The sequence below is a fragment of the Girardinichthys multiradiatus genome, chromosome 6, assembly GCF_021462225.1.
Source record: "Girardinichthys multiradiatus isolate DD_20200921_A chromosome 6, DD_fGirMul_XY1, whole genome shotgun sequence".
In the NCBI taxonomy this organism is placed as follows: domain Eukaryota; kingdom Metazoa; phylum Chordata; class Actinopteri; order Cyprinodontiformes; family Goodeidae; genus Girardinichthys; species Girardinichthys multiradiatus.
In genome coordinates this window covers 32,139,718-32,158,444 of record NC_061799.1, presented here as the reverse complement: position 1 = coordinate 32,158,444, position 18,727 = coordinate 32,139,718, and the positions used below count along the sequence as shown (strand labels likewise).

At 38.4% G+C, this 18,727-nt stretch overlaps 3 protein-coding genes across 3 annotated transcripts; 2 read left to right on the top strand and 1 right to left on the bottom strand.

Moving 5' to 3' along the window:
• The first annotated feature begins 135 nt into the window (after positions 1–135).
• On the top strand, positions 136–1,259 carry LOC124869551 (apolipoprotein D-like). The gene is made up of 5 exons (XM_047367469.1): positions 136–256; positions 372–496; positions 614–735; positions 822–907; positions 1,001–1,259. The coding sequence occupies exons 2-5, from the start codon at positions 377–379 to the stop codon at positions 1,240–1,242; spliced, it is 570 nt and encodes a 189-aa protein (XP_047223425.1). The 5' UTR covers positions 136–256; positions 372–376; the 3' UTR covers positions 1,243–1,259.
• Positions 1,260–2,784: 1,525 nt separating this feature from the next.
• Positions 2,785–4,236, bottom strand: apoda.2 (apolipoprotein Da, duplicate 2). Its single transcript, XM_047367468.1, has 5 exons — positions 4,104–4,236; positions 3,889–4,022; positions 3,643–3,764; positions 3,450–3,538; positions 2,785–3,357 (listed from the first exon to the last, which is right to left on the bottom strand). The coding sequence occupies exons 2-5, from the start codon at positions 4,006–4,008 to the stop codon at positions 3,116–3,118; spliced, it is 573 nt and encodes a 190-aa protein (XP_047223424.1). The 5' UTR covers positions 4,009–4,022; positions 4,104–4,236; the 3' UTR covers positions 2,785–3,115.
• Positions 4,237–11,551: 7,315 nt separating this feature from the next.
• On the top strand, positions 11,552–17,068 carry apoda.1 (apolipoprotein Da, duplicate 1). Its single transcript, XM_047367412.1, has 5 exons — positions 11,552–11,628; positions 11,759–11,896; positions 12,796–12,917; positions 13,021–13,106; positions 13,194–17,068. The coding sequence occupies exons 2-5, from the start codon at positions 11,780–11,782 to the stop codon at positions 13,427–13,429; spliced, it is 561 nt and encodes a 186-aa protein (XP_047223368.1). The 5' UTR covers positions 11,552–11,628; positions 11,759–11,779; the 3' UTR covers positions 13,430–17,068.
• Positions 17,069–18,727: the final 1,659 nt, after the last annotated feature.

Sequence of the window (18,727 nt, the reverse complement as noted above, 5' to 3'; positions counted from 1 at the left end):
GGCCTCACAAATAATTTCTGTTATCTATACCTCCCAGTTACCTAATGTATTGTGACCATTAGTTCAAAACATATTTGTTCAGCCGCCAAGGTCCGTGTTTAGTGAGAGTCTGTATATCTTCACATGAACAGGTGCCAAAAATCTCACACGTTTCTAAAGAAAACGTTACTTGGAAATCAGATCAAGGGGCAGCAGCAGATTTCCACTATAAATGCATCAGGACAACGCTGAAAGTCACTGCTACCCAGCAAAACAGGTAGGAAAAGAACTGTGATCTAATCCTGCGTTTTTTGTTATGGCATAGCTTAATTTGTGCAGATTTAGAAAAAGTATTTAAGAAAATGGAATAACTTTGTTCTACTTTTTTCTAGAGAAAATGAGTTTCATCCAGGTGTTCTCCTTCACTCTGCTGTCTGTTCTGGCAGCCAACGCTCAGGTCGTCATGCCTGACAGATGTCCCAATGCTGCAGTTCAGGAGAAGTTTGATGCTGCAAGGGTGAATATTAAAGTGCAACATAAGAAATCATTTAGATTAAGAATGCTTGTCCAGTAAGCATAGAGCAGCAGAACATGATGCGGCTTTCTGTTAACTGTGAATACACTTGTTTTGCAGTATCTTGGTAAATGGTATGAAATCCAGAGGATGCCCCACATGTTTCAGGAAGGCCAGTGCAGCACTGCCACCTACAGTCTACAGAGTCCTGGTGTTGTTGGAGTCCTCAACAGGGAGCTGCTGTAAAATTTATTTATTCTCATTTGATCAGCTTTATTTATAAAGACTGATTTAACTCACAGGTTAAAGCTTTTTGTTTATGTTTTAGTGCGAATGGGACTGTTGATGAAATCACCGGTATTGCCAAACCCGACCCCGCTGAGCCTGCCAAGCTGCTGGTCTACTTCTTTGAGGGTACAGACCCTCATTTAGTTTTCACACTTATTGACTGTTTTAAACCTTATTTCAGTTGTGTATTTAATCGTGCTGTGTCTTTTTACTTTCTAGACTCTCCTCCTGCTCCTTACTGGGTTCTGTCCACAGACTACGACAACTACGCTCTGGTCTACAGCTGTACCGACCTCAGTGTGCTCCATGCTGACTTTGTTTGGATCCTGAGCAGGCGGCCCACTCTGCCCGACGAGACCGTCGAGGAGCTGCACAGCATCCTGCTGTCCATCGGAGTCAGTGTGGACAAGCTGCTGACCACCAACCAGGATGTAGATTACTGTAGTGTCATGAACCATTAAATTAATGCTAAACAGGTTGTGCTTTTGATGAAGAATGTTTAATTTATGCTTATTTTAATAAGCACATTACTTAAAACAAACAACGAGGTGTCGGTTGTGTAGTTCTGCATATTCTTGTGAGGGTTGTATGTAATAAGTGATTTTCTAATGGAAATGATTCTGCCACAGTGTCACGTCAGTAAATATTTAATGATAAACTACCATTTACAGCCTTAAAAATACATACATTCACCTAAATCCTTAAATAACAGACACTATAAGATGTGAAATGCCTTTTATCTTGACAAGACTTTTTTAACATATCCTCAGAACAATGGAAAAGGACAAGGAATTCAACGAATGTTGATAAATTACACAAGCTTGGAAAGCATTTCAGATTTCTAAACAGATTCCAAGACCATCAGTTCAAACAATTAAAGTAAATTATTCGTACTTCCAGCAGATTTTGGTTTAAAATAATATTCTCTAAACCAAGAAGTTTGTTTCTGAGAGGACTGAAGTCGGGACTCTGGCTACACTACAACAAAATGTCAATATTACTTCCAGTCGGAAGAAACACACAGGTAAAGTTAAAGATGTCTTCAAACAAAAAAGTTATGGCGTTGTATGTGGAAACTGGTTGTCTTTCAATCTGAAAGTTGTTGGTTCAATTCCAGCTTCCTACTGTCACAAACCCAAAGTTCCCTACCAATCTGCCTATTGGTGTATAAATGTGTGTGACTAGGTGAATGTGGCTCTAGTTTAAAGTGCTTAGAGCGGTTGGTATGACTAGAAAAGAGCTATTTAAATCCAGTCCATTTACAACTTATATGTATTATAAGTTAGCCCATGTGTCACAACCAACCTCTAAAATCAGACTCATACTATCACCCTCAGATGGTAGGAAATTGGTTATGGTTTTTAAGAACAACCCAGAAACCACCAAGGTTCAAACTTTTCCTAAACTGGGCGCTGCTGGAGCACCAGAGTTTAACATCACTATAGACGGAGTGGGTGCTGACCAAAAAAAAAAGCACGTTCAAGTTTGCCTTACATTTGGAGCTGCTCATGTGCACAAGCTAAATGCCTTCTGGAGGGAGGTTTCATGGTCAGGAGAGACAAAGATCGGTGTTTGATTTGGAGAAGGCATCTTGCTGTGATTTTGGTTTATTTTGTGGCACTTTTGTGACCTTTGTTTCACAATATATGGAGAGAAAGAGAAGGTTGGAAGACATGCAACAAATGTCCCAGAGTCAAAAATTGAACCCCGGAGGTCTGCGTCTTGGACTCATAGCCTCTGTTTATGGTGTGCGCGCTCTGCCTCTGAGGTACTTGTGCAGAAATGTAGGTGTGGTTTTTCACTTTGCTTTAGCACTTTGTGGTTTTTATGTGATAAATGCTTTCTAATAAAAATGTGCTTATTTACTCACTTGCTTAATTTACATTGCATAAAGTGGATGGAATAACGGAGGAGGTCTAACAAACAAAATCTTCAACTTCAACAGCCAGATGGTGGAAAGTTAGGTGTTCCAACAGAACAATAAACCCAATCACAAATCAAAACAGCTTTAGAAAAACAATCTGTATATTGTTTTCAATATTTGACATAAAGACATTAAAACTGGCCTGACATCTAGCTTTTACAGTTTAAACTGACTTTCAAATCAAACCACATTATTAGAATTAACTGAAAAGAATTAAATCAAAAATGCTTTTTGGAAAACAAGAATCAGTAGATTTATTCCCAAAATATAAAATGCAAATTAAGCATAAGAAGATACATTGTTTAAAAAATATGATGATCATGACTTTGCACATCATAGGAACAATGACAACCTGCATGCAGCAGTGCTTTTTAACTCAAGCTTGACCCGTCTCACAGGAGCATCTCAGCTCATTCGTTCATGGCGCTGCAGTAACTCTCGTCCTGAATGGTGGGGACCATCTTGTCCACGCTGACGCCGATAGAAGACAAGGTGTTGAGCAGCTTCTCAATGGTCTCTTCAGGCAGAGTGGACTCCCTGCTCATGATCCAGGACAGCTCCTTGTGGAACAGGCCGTAATCTGTGCAGCTGTATACCAGAGAGTGGCCGTCATAGTCGGAGGACAGAACCCAGTATGGACCAGGAGGAGAGTCTGCAACAAAAAGACGAACTCTAGAGTCAAAGCGGCAGGACCCCATTTACAGAGTTATTTCTTAAAGTAGTTTGAAGTTTAAACTTGTTTACCTTCAGAGAAGGAGACCTCCAACTTGGCAGGCTCAGTAGGGTCCTTAACTTTGGCAGAGCCAACAGCAGAGCTGATGGTTCCATCATCACTGTTGGTAAATAATAAAAAGTGAGTCAGTTTTCCTCATTTATAAAGTACCTCGTTTTCTTGTTTTCATGATGATATCCAAAACAAGGAGACAGTTTTACTCACAGCAACTCACTGTTGAGGACTCCAATGACTCCGGGACCCTCCAGGGTGTAGTTGGCAGTGGAGCACTGACCTTTCTGGAAGCTTGTTGGAAGCTTCCGGATCCCATACCATTTGCCAAGATACTGAAGAGGCACCAAATATATCATACACCAAACAAAAATAAAAAAACATTTAGTTCCTGTTACATCACTGGACGTTGAGTTTATCTCCTCTCATAAAATCCAGATTAGGAAATACTTTGCTCACCTTGGAAGCATCAAAGTTGGCCTGGACTGCAGGACTGGGACATTTTCCAGGCTTCAGAAGTTGAGTGCTTGCTCCAGCAACAAGCAACACAGTCAAAGTAAGAGCCTGCACAGCCTTCATATTCTCCCTTCAATCTGCATGGAGTAAAACAGAGAAAAGCAGCTTAAAGATGATAGGCAAAAACCAGCTGAATGAGGAAGATGCTGTCTGCTCACCTATTTGAAATCAGCAGTAGTGCTCCACGTCTGGTGATCTACGACTTTGTGATCGATGACATTGTTGAGCCCCTCCTTGTTTTATGATGAAGAGCGGGAGGGAGAGCTGGCACCTGTTCAAACAGACTCCTACCAAATATATTCAGCTGACACCTCCACAAAGTTGAGTTACATCATGTTCATTATGTAGCCTGGCACACAATTTTAACTTATTTAACTTATTTTAACTCAACAGATGTAGAGCTTTAGACATGTATTTAAAATGTATAAAATAAACTGTAGTTTTTATTTCTCTGAAAGCTGCAGACTTCTGTAAGCAGGATCAAATTTTAGGGGAAACATAAAACTAATTTCCCCCTAAATGTATTTGGTTACTAAATTTGACCAACTGCCTATTTGTATCTCCAGAATTTATTAAACTTTGATCCTAAAACGTTTTTAATACTGTCCAAATAACAAAATGTGAATGGTTCTTGTTATAAAAGCCTTATTATTAAAACACAACTTAGACTTTTTAAAGTCCATGTATAACTCACTACAGTTTCCAATGTTTGTTTGTTGTTTAAACTTTCAACCATGTGATAAAAAAAGGAAAACTTGTTTTGAAGCAGGCCCAAAGGTTGACCCAAAAGACAAAATATTTTAATCTTTTAATTTTTTAAGGTTAATTTTATATTTAGTTTATATGCAGCCCACTAACTGCTGCCAGGAGAGAAATGATCAAGTTTCAACTTTATAGAAACTAATCTAAAATAACTTTACAGGTGACTGAAGATTAATAAAACGTGGAGTGAAAGTTCAAGCAGTTTAATCCAAAAACAATATTATAAAAGGCACAGACACATAGAAACCTGCAGGCGGGTGCTTTTGGAAAAAACATTACATAAGCGCCTGTTACAAAACAGTAGGTGAAAACAACAGCGTTTGTTTGTAAAATCTATAAATTACCATTTATCTATTTGTCTCTTCTCCTTCTGCACTAGCTTAGATAATATATCTTAAATGGTCCATGCAAACTGCAGGTTAACATGATTGTTTCTATCTTAGTTGATGAAATCTCTCTCAGTTCTGAGGTTTCATGGATGTTCAGAAGCTTCATTCTGAACCTAAAAGGGTGAAGGACATTTTTATCTCCTATGGATCTAAAAATGATAATCTCTGTAAAGATGTTGCTTGGTTAAACTATAATATGAAACGGACAGGTTTCTAACAAAAGAAACCACCTTCCAGCAGCATGGTTAGGACATTCAGAACGAACTGAAGAGAAGTTTCATCTGAAGTATGACCTTCTGCTCTAAAACCAACCGGGGGCTGAAAGGCCTTCTTTGTTGGTGGAAACCTACATACAATATCTGCTTTAACCAAACAGTAAAATGCTTTTCAGTTAATGGATAATGAACAAGATGTTACACAACCAAGACACATGATTGACTGGCTTCAAGGTAAAATAAGCTCAGATAACACAAATCTGTTGAGTTTAGGTTTGCTAAACAATTTACTCTTGTTGGACAGATCCAAATCTAAAACTAACAAAACATTTTCTAAAAGAATTATATTAAGTTTGTCTAGAATAAAGAAAGCCTGTTGTGTCAGTAACATAAATGAGTGGGAGCAACCAAATCAATGAAGGCTGACAACTTCTTCAGATATCACCGGGTCTGTAGAGGAAAAGCAAACAAATCTTATTGTTTGCTGACATTGAATCAGACTAAAATGTCCTGTTTTGGCTCATTTATGACTACCAAAAATATTTCTTGTTGCTAAATGCCAGAATAAGCAGACAGAGAATATTTTTTTACTCGGTTTACATACAGAGCTTTACATACATTTCCTTTGCTGGAGGAAGCTTTTAAACTGTGCCTTGGTATCTTCCAGAAGGTCCTCACAATAGTTTGGCCTATTCCCCCAGACAGAACAGGTGTAACTGGGTCAGGTTTGTAGGCTGCCTTTACAGCTCTACCCAGAATTGCCAATAGATCAGACCTTTGTGCAGTCAAATCCAAAACATTGACCTTATTGGATGGGTTATGGTCTGTTTGGAAGACCCCTCTGTGCCCAAGCTTGACCTTTCTCGCTGATGTCTTGAGATGTTGTCTCAATATTTCCACATACCTTTCTTTCCTCATAATGCCATTTATTTTGTGAGGTATACCTGTCCCTCTTGCAGCAAAACACTTGGGATGGTGTTCACAGGCTTGCAAGCTTTCCCATTTTGCCCACAAATGCAACAACATTTCTTCTTTAAAGTTGTTTTGGACTTCATTGTTCATTATTTGAACAATCAACAAAAGTGTAACAAGATTTGACAGATTTTCATTTTACTCATTTATAAGGACATTGTACTGTTTTTGTCCAACACAATTGACAACCACAGATCTTTTACTGATTCAACCATAAACTCCCCATATCTAGCATGAGTAAAATAAACTACAAGGACTACTGTTATGGTTTCCTATCCTATGTATTTAAAAACAACTCTCTTTTGTACATTCCTTGAACAAAGCCATGAGTCAAATCCCTAGAGCGGTCCGTTCAGTTTTGGTGAGAGATCGTCCTTGAGGTTTTGACCCCAGTCATCTCTTAGCAGCAGGAAACATTCTCAAGCTCATGTGCACATGTTTCTGGCCTTTTCTCGCCCTTCTTTAGTAACATACAGTCTATGTATGTGTGCACAGCTGCAGGGGCATCAATAGCGTGGCTGAATATGCGTTGGCATGTGAGTCTTTGCTGCTGCTGTTACACAACATCTTCTTTTAGATGTGCAACTGAAACGAGTCCTTCATTTCGGAAAAGCAACAATATGCTGGATGGAAATCCACATTTTTTGTATAGGAAACATTAATGACCAGACGATGAAATTTACCTCCTTTATTTTTTAACATTCACAACTTTCTTTTTCTTAATGCACACATGAAATAAAGGAGCCAAATGCCTGATAATGGGAAGGAAAGCTCAAAATGAGGATACTGTAATAACTTCATGTTGGGTTATCTATTTATCTATTTAATTTTACCAAGAGTTCACATTATACAGTACCTTTGCAGCCTGACACCCTGAACAGGTTCCTGTGCTGCCCTCAAGTGGAGACAAAAACTCTGAGCAGGTTGAGGAATTGCTAAAAAAATAAATTTTTAGCTCTTTTGTGCTTCACAATCAGCAGTTCAAACTGATTCTGTTGCTTTTGCATTATTAATTCAACACAATAACCCACTTTTAGCAATTCAAACAAAAACCAACAAAAAGCTCTCTTTAATGCTCCTTTAGTGATAATTACTGCTCTAAGTCAGAACAACAGATGCCTTTTGCACTCAATTATGTGTTTGCCTCCACTTTCACTGCAGCAAGAACTAAACCACAGCAATGTACACACAGCACAGCAACCAAATTGTAGATGTTGTAGGAGACGTTTTTAAGTGAATTTCGTTGGAAACATCTGGGGAGGCTTGCTGCTGGAGGCGACAGAGACAGGCAGTGGGGGTTGTTTACAGGACATCTACTCTCGAAACTAGATGAGGACCCACCCAAATACAGGAAGGAACAGGTAAAAATGGATGAGATGTTGAGAAGGAATATATGGGGAAAGGTAGAGACAGTGAGTGTATGGAGGTAGGGTTAAGGGATGCAGAGCAAAGAATTGAGGAGGGGTTAGAGATATGAGGTAAGAATAAGGGATAGGGGTAGGAATGAAGACTGCAGGATTTAGAACTGCAGAAGGAGAGGGACATGAGATAGGAGTTGGGGTCATGGATGAGGGATAAGGATTGCAGGACGTAGAAATGATGGATTATTGGGAAATTGGTAGGGATGAAAGGTAAGACAGAGGGGAGGTAGGGAACATGGATGGAAGAGGTAGAAATAATGGATGAGAAAGAAATGAGGTTGGGATGAGCGGTGAAGCAGACAGGGCTGCGGGATATAGGGATAGAGGACAAAGGACCCACGGTTGAGGAATAAGGAAGCCAGCCAGACCAGACGCTACTGTCCTTGGACGCTATCCTCTTTCTAGTCAATCTATTGGTTTTTAACATTGAGTCAACCATATATTGTTCTTCACAGAAGTTTGTCACTCAGTGTTTTTTGTAAACATTGCATTGTCTGAGGTAATTACGTATATGATGAGGAGTTGATTAAACACTGTGTTGCTACAAGTTTACAAGTCACATCTGAAATGCAATTGAGAAAAGCCTCACTGAATTCTCGTTCTGAGAAAACTACTGACTAATGGAAACATCCATTCAGTTAGATCGCTTTTCCTTGCAGGATCTATTTCCTGTGATCATTGGGCGAGAGGTGTTTACACCCTGGGCAATTCGCCAGTCCATCACAGGAAACAAAGAGACACAGAGGACAGACAACCATGCACACGCACACACACACACACACACACACACACACACACACACACACACACACACACACACACACCCTAACCCTAACAGTCATGTTTTTGGACTGTGGGAGGATGCTAGAGTACCCGGTGAGAACCCACTCATGCATTGGGAGAACAAAACAAGCAATCTTCTTGTAGAAAGACCACAGGCCGGGATTCGAACCCAAGACCTTCTTCCTGAAAGTTAATTGAAACATTGCTATGAATTTATTAACTTGAAGGGACAGAACACCAATACAAATATAAAGAAACTTGTCAGAAGATAAAAAAGGATCAAAAGTGTAATCAGAAATCCATCTTTATATTCTGCAATATATTTCTCAGCTCTTTGATATTTCTTCATTATCCTGCAGCCTGTTTGGCTGTGTGCTCGGTTCTTTCCTTGATCTTCTGACCAGTCGAGCTCTTTGCCTTCATTCAGACAGAAAGCAGTCGCCTCTGCTTTAACCGGGCTTTGATGTGTCTAGCTGCAATTAACATGTCATTCCTCCCTGAAATAGATGAGCCGGAAATTGAGTCTTTTGATCTTTTTTTCTTTTTTAATTTAAAGTAGTTTGTTGCCAAGGGGCTTTGTCTGGAAGCAGACAGCATTTAACAGATTTCTGCATGTACGGTAATTCACTGCATTTAGTTTAAAATATTCGTCATATCAAACAGAGACAGGACCTTTCAGAAATATCAGGTTATTGACTTTGGTTCTAACACCTGTTAATCTTTTGATGTCAAAGGTTTTCTGTGAAAGGACTGAAAATTTAATTTTGTATTTTGCTGCACAACATCCATTCCTCTCAAGAAACAGTGCCTTGTTCAAGTACTCATATCCCTTGAACTTGTCCACATTGTCATGTTGCAACCAAAAACTTCAATGCATTTTATTGGGATTTTTTATGATAGATCAACACAAAAATCCTTGGGCTGGAAAACTAACACTGTACTTCCCCCTGAGTACACCATCTCCAAGGCGAAGTATGGTGATGGCAGCAACCTACTGTGGGGATGCTTTTTTTTACCATGGACAGGGAATTTGGTCAAAATAGACTGGGAGACAGATGGAGCTAACTATATGCAAATCCTTGCACTCACCCTTGCAATCCCATAATTTTCCAGTAGGACAAGATCCTTAACATACAATCAGAGCTTCAATGGAATGGTTTAAATCAAAGCATATTGATGTTAGAATGGCCCACTCAAAGTTAAGACTTAAACCTATGTGAGAATTTCTATATTCTGCTGCTATAGCATGGCAAAGGGGTTAAGAATAATAAACTAGATCTAATCAGTTTGTTACTTACTTTGCAATCAAAATCTTTGGTTGGAGTTTAACTACATCCCCACATATTGACTTGACAATATTTACCTTCTCTACCTTCCAAATCCCTTAGATAGAGGGGACATCTCTTGTCCACAGCCTTCTTCAGGTAACCCTACATTCATGTAAGATTTAGTTCATGGCTCTGGCTAGATTAATCCAAAACGTCTAGTATCTTCATGAACGTTTTTTAGGTCAGCACTGACAAGTATTTGGAATGGGTCATAATTACAATCACCATGACAAAAATCTCAGTTCCTCAGTTCCAGCTGAAGAAAAGTAAACCCAGATCATAATGCTGCCACTGCCATGTTTCACTGTGTGTATGATATTCGTTTGGTACTCAGCATTGTTTTGGTGCCAGACCTTTTGGAAATCTGGCCCAAAGTTTGAATTTAATTTTATCAGCTCACAACCCATTCTCCCAAAAGGTTTTGGCCAATTTTAGCCATATAGTACAGAAAACACATGTTGTCATATCATTCTCTTCATGAAACTGTCATAGAACAGTGTCTTCAGTGTTGTGATTATTAATGTGAATACATTATTTAATATTAATATTTTAATATTTTATTAAATAATATTTCGGTCTGTTAAGGGTTGCCCCCAGTGAGACAGCACACAGATGTTTTCAGGTACCCGTGTAAGTGTGATGTTTCCCCCTCTGAATTCAGATTGGTTTTAATAAACTTGTGGAAACGTACAACTGATCTCTGACTGAGGATTGTCCTTTGGGGTGCCAAATAAAAGTCAATGAGAGTTGAGGAGTAATGTAAGAGTTAATGGACGGCCAGTAAAGTTTTTCTACCTCGACAGTACTTAACTTAGTGCATATGATTGCGTGTTCATATGACACTCTTGGACCCAGTTTGAAGAGTTATGTCTGTTTGCCTGCAAAGAGACATTAGCACGCTGTGTCTCTCTGTCCAGACCCCTGGGGACCCGCGTAGAAGAGACAGAATGTAGCAAGAGCAGTGCTTTTATTTGGACAGTGACGTCACGGGAAGTCCGCTGTTGCCCCTTTTTCCTGGCTGTGCTGGAAGTAGGTTAATGCGATTATTTTGAAAGTTCCAGAAAAGTTCGTACCGGACTTTCATGTTGTAACCATGGCTGGGTCCCAACACCAGTCAGAGTGACAGGCTTCTTCAGACCCTACATCTGACTGATACCGTTGTACAATGACATCATTTTGACCCTATGTAAGCTCTTTGCAAACTATCTGTACACTGGCTTAAACCAAATGATGTAAATGAGCTTTTTTTCATGTCAGCCAGATTCACTGTAGTGCAATGTACACAAGAAGACTAACTGTTGAAGTTGAATGTGAAGCACTTTTAAAAACCATATGTTAAGGGTGTACAATGAGGCAATCAGGTTACTGAAGCTGCTGAATTTTCCCACATTTGTTTGTTTTTCAGTTGAATTTTACAGGGTATATCTTACAATGAATATGGAGAAAGCTTTAAAAAATTTTTATTTTTTTACAACACAGAAACTGGGCAATGTAATGGGGGTATTTGCACTTCCGAGAGTCAATTTAAATGAATCCAGAGTTTAAAAAAAGCAGAAAAATGTGAGCAAAGAAACACAAGTTCATATTGCTGGCCCCCTCAAGCAGGAGAACCTTCTGATAATTTGCAATAATCCTGCTGGTATGTCCCTCATGACTCTAATTTGCTAATAACTGGCTCTGCGTCAGTAATAAGGCTGGAGAAAGACAAAGAATCTCATTGATGACACAGATGTCCAAAAGCCTCGTGGAGAACAACGTCCCAGAGTCAAACCTGTGAGGAGAGAACGCAGATCCACAAAGCCGGACAAAACAGGTAAAATACTTTTTTGTGATTACATTTTATTTCTCTCAAGTTAAATTGGCCTTTTCTTGTGGAATTGAGTTTAAAATCTGTGATGTTTGTACAATAAAAGAGAACAACTGCAACTTTTGTTTTTCTGCAGATAGCACAGACAGTTGTCACCATGAGGATGTTTTCAGCTTCGATTTTTGTGCTTATCCTCCCCATCATTCGGGCTCAAGTTCCCCACTGGGGTCCGTGTCCAGAGCCAGAAGTTCAGCCCGCCTTCACCCTTAAACAGGTAACACCGAGGACTCTCACATGAGGAGCTTTAAACATATATTTATTTTAATAAACAGCTTCCTAAGCAGTTAAGTCTCACACTTTAAGTGGCTTTTTTTTCTACCAAGCATTAGAAATGAATATTAAGCACCTTAACGTCCATTAAAACGTTTCCATTAAAAATAATGTTACAATAGAATATATATCAGTGGTGTTGGAATATTTAGAACCTTTGTTTAAAAGTGAATTTAAAGCACTTTTTGCAAATCTACTCATTGTCTAGGCTAATAAGACTCCAATAATTACATATCTAAATCTTAGTCATGCTTCACATTACAAGAAGCAAATACTGTGTATTATTTATATGCATATTAAAGGGCTAAAATGACAAAGACAAAGTTTTTTTATTGCTTTTGGTGTTTCCACTAGTGAATAGTGGTGTGTTGATAGGAAAGGTGTAATAAGACTGAATACACTGAAGAATCAGTATGTATTTCGTATTAAAAATACATGCATTGTTGTCTCCATCTATAATTTATTTCAGAATGAGTGCAATAACTTTTTTCTCCAATATGTCACAAAGAAGCAACACCGTATTATTTTTGTTGTTTCTAAAGAGTTTATAGCACCAAAAACTATATTTAACTGGTTGATAAAGTTGTTGAAACTGAAATATAAATGTAAATGATGCTGTGAGTGCAAACTAAATAAGATGTTTTACAGTATATTGTCCTTGTGGAAAAAAAAAAAATCAGTGTGCAAAGTATTTAATGACTTTCCACTGCAGATACAGACTGGGTCTGAAAGGTAACCAGTCGTACGTTTCTATAAACCCATTACAGTATGTAGATTTATTCATAGTCTCCTCTCACGTCGCTCTAAATTGCCTCTGAACCCGTGTGTCCCTGGCCTTCGCAGTTCATGGGGAGATGGTTTGAAATAGCCAAGCTGCCGGCCCAGTTTGAGAAGGGCCGCTGCATCGAGACCAATTTCACTCTGACAACAGACAACTCCATTCGAGTGGTCAGCTCGGAAATACTGTGAGTCGCTTGCGAGCGGGTACCTTGTGCAAATGTTAGGTCAGGAGGTGGTTTTTGGCACGGTTTAGCGTGACACAAAACTGTGTGTGTTTGTGTGTGTCAGAAAAGGAGAAGTGAGGAAGATCGAAGGGACTGGGGTGATAGAGGATCCAAAGAATCCAGCCAAACTGGGAATAAGTTATTCCTATGGTGAGTGAGTCAATGTAAAAAACGAATTACCTGCTCGTGTTCACGTTCTGACCTTTTACTCTTACTCTTTGTGTCTATTCAACTCAGTCCTCCCTTACTCCCCTTACTGGATCCTGTCCACCGACTACGTGAACTTTGCCCTGGTGTACTCCTGCACGGACGTCCTCAGGCTCTTCCACGTGGACTTCGCCTGGGTCCTGGGCCGAACCCGGAGCCTGCCGGACGCCACCGTGGAGAAGGCCAGAGAGACCTTTGCCAACAACAACATCGATGTGACTAGGATGATCCCCAGCAGGCAGCAGGGCTGTGACAAAACTCTCTGAGGCTGGGGCAGAAAAGCAACACAAGGTGGCGCCTTTGCTGGTAGAAGAAGAGAAATGATTGCTGGTTTCTTTCCCTCCTGATTTCTACAGAGAGGAGTTTTAATATTTTATTGCAGTTGTAATGAAGAAGGTAAACTCATCTGAAAATTTGTGGAAATGATTTTTACCTGCAGATTTAGGCACATAATCTGATGTGATAAAGCTCTATGTTCATCAGGAAAAATAATTGCTTAAACATTTAGCCTTTTCTAATCAAACACATCACCTCATATGCAAGCCTCAGTTGACTAGTTAAGGTTTCTTAGAAGGAAACAGTGGTACTTTTTAAAAAATGAAAACACATGATACTGACTAATCTATTTTTGTTTCAAACTGCAAACCTGAAGGATCTCATTAGTCCTATTAGTCAGTAAAACATGTGATCTCTGTTGATCCAGAGGCACGTTAAACTTGTTTTGTATTTTAAAGCATTTTCAGGGGATTTTTCACCTCAACCAGATGCCAGTAGTCTTTTTGGTGACTGATATAAAACGTTTGTATTAAACTGCAGGAAATATTGCATAGATGCCTAAACAGTAAAACATGCTACTTTGACCAACCTTTATTCAAAACATTGCATAGCAGAGAGTAAAAATCTTTAGGTTTTGAAAGTAAAAGCCCTGTTTCAAAACATTTGAATTTCAGTATAAATCGTTAAACTTTTGCTGTCATTTTGTTGGTATCAATTATGTGCTGAATGTTTTGCTTTATTCTGTTTTATTTACTTTATTTCAGAGTGTTCAGGCAAGCAATATTAGAGCTAAGTGTTTGATTAGAGACTGTACAATGCCTTACAAAAGTATTCATGCCCCCTTATTGGGATTTTTTTTGAAAGACCAAGTAAAAATCTATAAACGTCTCTAGATGTCAGCATTGCACATCTTGCTGAAGTAAAGCATCCCCACAGCATGATGCAACCTACACTTTCCACTGTGCGGAAGCTGTGTTCAGAGCAATGTGCAGAGTTGGTTTCTCCCATTTATAGTATTTTGCTTGGTTGCCAAAAAGTAAAATTTTGGTCTCATCTGATCAGAGAACCTTTTCCACATGTTTGCTATGTCCCTGCGTTGCTTTGTAAAACTGTAAAAACAGGTTTTGTGGCTTTTTTATAACAATGACTTTCTTCTTGCCACTCTTCTATAAAAGTTATAGTTGTGGACTGAATGACAAATAGTTATCCTGCTAACAGATGCTCCTACCTGAGCTGTGGATCTCTGCAGCTCCTCTAGAGTTATGGTCATCTTGGCTGCTTCTGATTAATGGTCTCCTTGCCCAGCCTTTCAGCTTAAGTCAAAGGTCAGTAACCTTTGCAATGCAAAGAGCTATTTTTGCCCTCACTCCTCAGTAAAACTTGACTACAGGCCCAGAACCCTCCTTTTAAGAACGGTACCTTTTTCAATTTTATTATTATTTATTTTAAATATGTTTTTAATGATTTTATGAAGAACCACAATTTTATGTCTTTAGAATTTTTTTTGCGGCACTAGCGGCCTTTAATTTCCAAAGTAGGCAGACAGGAGGTGGGTTGGGGAGAGGTGGAAGACATGCCTCCTAGGACATGAACCCGGGACAGCTGTGTTAAGGACAGGGTCCTCAGTATATGGGTCGCAGGCTCTACCACCACATGCCGCTCCCCACACAATTTTATTTGTATGCTTGGGCTTTAGAAATAAGGAAAACATCGAACCTTTAAAAGTAAAAGAGAATTAAAACATTACTTCAATGAAACATTCTGTATTGAAAACCATTTTTAAAAGCACATAGATTGGTCATAAAATTCTTAATAATAAAATTAATGAAAGAAAAATAATTGTACTGTAGTATTCATTTTAAAACTTCTGCATTGTAATGCAGAACATCACCTTAAACTTGCCTTCTTTTTTGACCTCTATATTTAAAAACACAGCCCAGTTCTATGTCATTTCTGGCCTTTTAAGAGCCACTGTGGAGGGCTCTCCCACTTTCTCCCTGACCTGTCATCACGATGCTGATGGTTGACTAATGTTCTCTAACAAACCTCAGAGGCATTCACATAACAACTGGATTCACCCTGAGGTTAAATTACACATGAGGACTTTATTTATTATACTGTGACATCTGAAATTATTTGGTGGAACTGGATTTTATTTAGAGGTATCATTCTAAAGGTGGTGAAAACACATACTTGCCACTCTTTCAGATGATTTTTTTTTTTTATCAAGTATTACCTTTCTTCCACTTCACAATTATACACTTATTTATGCTTGTCTATCACATAAAATCTTGTCTATGCACCAAGGATTGTGGTTGAAATAAGACAAAAAGGAGAAAGGTTCAAGGGGCATAAATACCTCATTGGTATTTCAGTTTCTTTATACCCCTTTAATGTACTACATTCTTAGCATTTAATTGCTTGCAGCTCCAGTGATGTAGATGAAAAGAAACCCTGGCAAATAATACTGGAACAGCAATTACATAGGACTCAGAATGAACAATATTCAAACAACAAATAGTGATTTTTCCAATGTTGACTATGAGAACACCAATAAATATGATAGTTTGGAATCATTGTGTCCTGCTAAGCGGCACAGATGCACTACTACTTAAAAATCTAAAAGGTCTTACTTTTAAAACAATATTTGTGCTTTTGAGGCTCTAACTGTATACAGTAACAGATTTGTATCAAAAATGACTGATAAATTTTGTAAAATGTTATATTATCGTTAAAAAAAAAGCTAAGAGTATTGTGAGAAAACTTTAAGTCTATATTGCTCATCGCTATGAGGTTTGTGTCAGATTTCAATTGGAGTTTGTTGTTATAAGTTGTATTAAAGGTTTTGAGTGTTGTAATACTTCCTGTTTTTTCTTGCTTATATCAGCCATTAATCAGTTAAAACCAATTTGTTTTGGTAAGGTTTTCTTTTATGATCAAATTGCTAAACTCTGACAGAATATATGATGACATGGGCATGGTGGTATGTGCTGAAGCCCTTTTGGATCCTTCTACATTCATTTAGGTGATTCTTGCTTTTGTTAAATTCAACAATCAGCAGAGAACTCTAATTAAGCGGATTTCTGTTTGCAACTTAATTTAAACCAAAATATGACTAATATATATATATATATATATATATATATTAGCTCACCGGCCTTAAAACACATACAGGTAAGGCCAAAATAATTCATGCTCAAAGGCAGATTTGAGTTTAAAGTGTCTGTTTTTACTTTATCAATGTGTTTCTTGTTACTGGAAGTAAAGCTAATGTTCTGACTTGAGATTAGGGTGATGAAAAGGAGACCTTTAAACCTCCAAGACTTTAACCTCTGAGGCTCATCGCCAAAGATAAATCCTTAAAATACAAGTGAAAACATGCAAAAGACAGATTGGTTGTAAAAAGAAGGGCTTTATTGTTGTAATGCGGATTTTAGAAAGATGTATTTATTTACTTTGTTTTTATTGATACTCCTTGGAGATTGTTTTCGTTTCTTTTGATAAATCCCTGGATCATTGCAAGGGAAAGAACCTTGCTTTGCTAACAATGTTTGTGGTACATTACCTGCAATAAGCTGTGCAGTTTTGACAAAAATTTGACATTATTAAAATTATAAAAAAAGCTTCAATAGACATCAAAAGTTTATTTATGATAAGTATTTGTAAACATCATGAGTGATAAAGTTTAATTATTGTGTCAAATAACACATCCTTGCACACAGATAATGGGAAAGATTACAGGCCTCTGGCTAAAATTCAGCATTTCTCTTCAGTGCAATGACTCATGCGCCTGTCTAACACATTTGCTGTCTTGATTGTACAAACCAAACAGGACACAGTTGCTTTTTTGCTTTATGTCTGCATAAATTTGTGCTGTATTGTTGTGGCAGTTTTCATTGTTCAGCATAATAAGAAGGAGGTGCTGTCAGAGGCCACGCAGGTGGTGAAGAGCTGCAATGAATGATGCTCTCCAGGATGCATCGTGGTAGTTTTTCAGCAGCGGTGTGCAGAGTGTTCTCACACACCAGCGTTAACATCCATATTTCCCTTTGCCAACACAATAACTACAACTGTTTAGGCTTCATTGAGGTACACAATTACATAACACTGTAGATATAATTAGGTGAAACTTACAGATCATACTCACTAGCTGACCTCCCTTGACTCAATCTGCTCTGTGGGATTTTCATTATAAGCCGGCTTGGGCTGAGTGGGACTGAAGCCTGGATCCTGGGGTGCACAGATCAGATGTGGCACTAACCCCTATAGGGAAGAATGTACACTCCTCAGACATACAAAGAGGTCAGCTTAAGTACAGCAAAGATCAGATCAGGAATCCTGTTAAACAACTTCAGAGTGTTAAAGCAAGCAAATACTGGAACAAAACACAAAAATAAATCTATGGAGACATGAATGTTTTAGCTTCTGAGTCCATTAGAGGTGATGTTATTCATGAGGTGTTTGGATTTTGGTTTTCGGTTTTCTTTTGTGTTTTGATCATTTCCTTGTCATTTTTATGTTCTTAAGGTCTTGTCTTATTCAGTTCATTCCTCTGTGCTTATTATTGATAGAAAGGTGTTGCCTTATTAGTTCCTTTCTTTGTGCTAGGTTCTTATTTTATTCTTTTCTTCTGTTCTTAGTATATTTTCATTCATTTCTTTTAGATCTCTGTTTATCTTCTCCCCTTGGGCTGTTTATTTATGTCTCAGTTCAGCTACATTCAGGTTTATTAGTCTCTCTCTTAGTCTCCCTGCTTTCCTTCTGCCTTAACTATTCTTCATTTTCACCTGATTGACTCACCTGCAGTCTGTCCATGTACTCTTCTCTCAGTATTTAGGCTCACTGGATGACTTTATTCATTGCTGGTTTCCTCCCTTGACTGTATGTTTTCTGTTACCCTGTTCGTTTGGCTGTTTTTCTGCCCACTCAACTCTCCATCACCTGCCCTCCCTGTGCAAAACCAATGTGTAAATTTTTCATATTTTGTTCCATAGTAGCCAGTTTTCACTTCAGTTAGCCTCTGCACTTGGGTCCTTTATAACCACAATCATGACAATGTTGAAGTGTTCACTACTCTGTGAAGGTTGTTGAAGACAGAGAGGTCAAGAGCTTTTTTCTCTTTACAAAATGTGAAAAGAAAGATGTGACATGTTATCTTGTCATTTCTTAGAAACGGTTCTTGATGTGATTTCCATGTACTTTCCACTTGCAATAGAATGACTGCTGCTGGACATATTTTGTATTTTTCCATGTTTTAGCCCCAAACTTCAATGTATTATATTGGGATT

Bases quoted from the DNA above. Each gene is read 5' to 3' on its own strand.
- LOC124869551 (XM_047367469.1), top strand. From the start codon at position 377: ATGAGTTTCATCCAGGTGTTCTCCTTCACTCTGCTGTCTGTTCTGGCA. The intron at 736-821 runs GTAAAATTTATT...TTTATGTTTTAG, and splicing joins GTCCTCAACAGGGAGCTGCT to TGCGAATGGGACTGTTGATG. The intron at 908-1,000 runs GTACAGACCCTC...TTTACTTTCTAG, and splicing joins GCTGGTCTACTTCTTTGAGG to ACTCTCCTCCTGCTCCTTAC.
- apoda.2 (XM_047367468.1), bottom strand. From the start codon at position 4,008: ATGAAGGCTGTGCAGGCTCTTACTTTGACTGTGTTGCTTGTTGCTGGA. The intron at 3,765-3,888 runs GTGAGCAAAGTA...GTGCCTCTTCAG, and splicing joins CCAACTTTGATGCTTCCAAG to TATCTTGGCAAATGGTATGG. The intron at 3,358-3,449 runs GTAAACAAGTTT...TTTTTGTTGCAG, and splicing joins GGAGGTCTCCTTCTCTGAAG to ACTCTCCTCCTGGTCCATAC.
- apoda.1 (XM_047367412.1), top strand. From the start codon at position 11,780: ATGAGGATGTTTTCAGCTTCGATTTTTGTGCTTATCCTCCCCATCATT. The intron at 11,897-12,795 runs GTAACACCGAGG...TGGCCTTCGCAG, and splicing joins CCGCCTTCACCCTTAAACAG to TTCATGGGGAGATGGTTTGA. The intron at 12,918-13,020 runs GTGAGTCGCTTG...TGTGTGTGTCAG, and splicing joins GTGGTCAGCTCGGAAATACT to AAAAGGAGAAGTGAGGAAGA.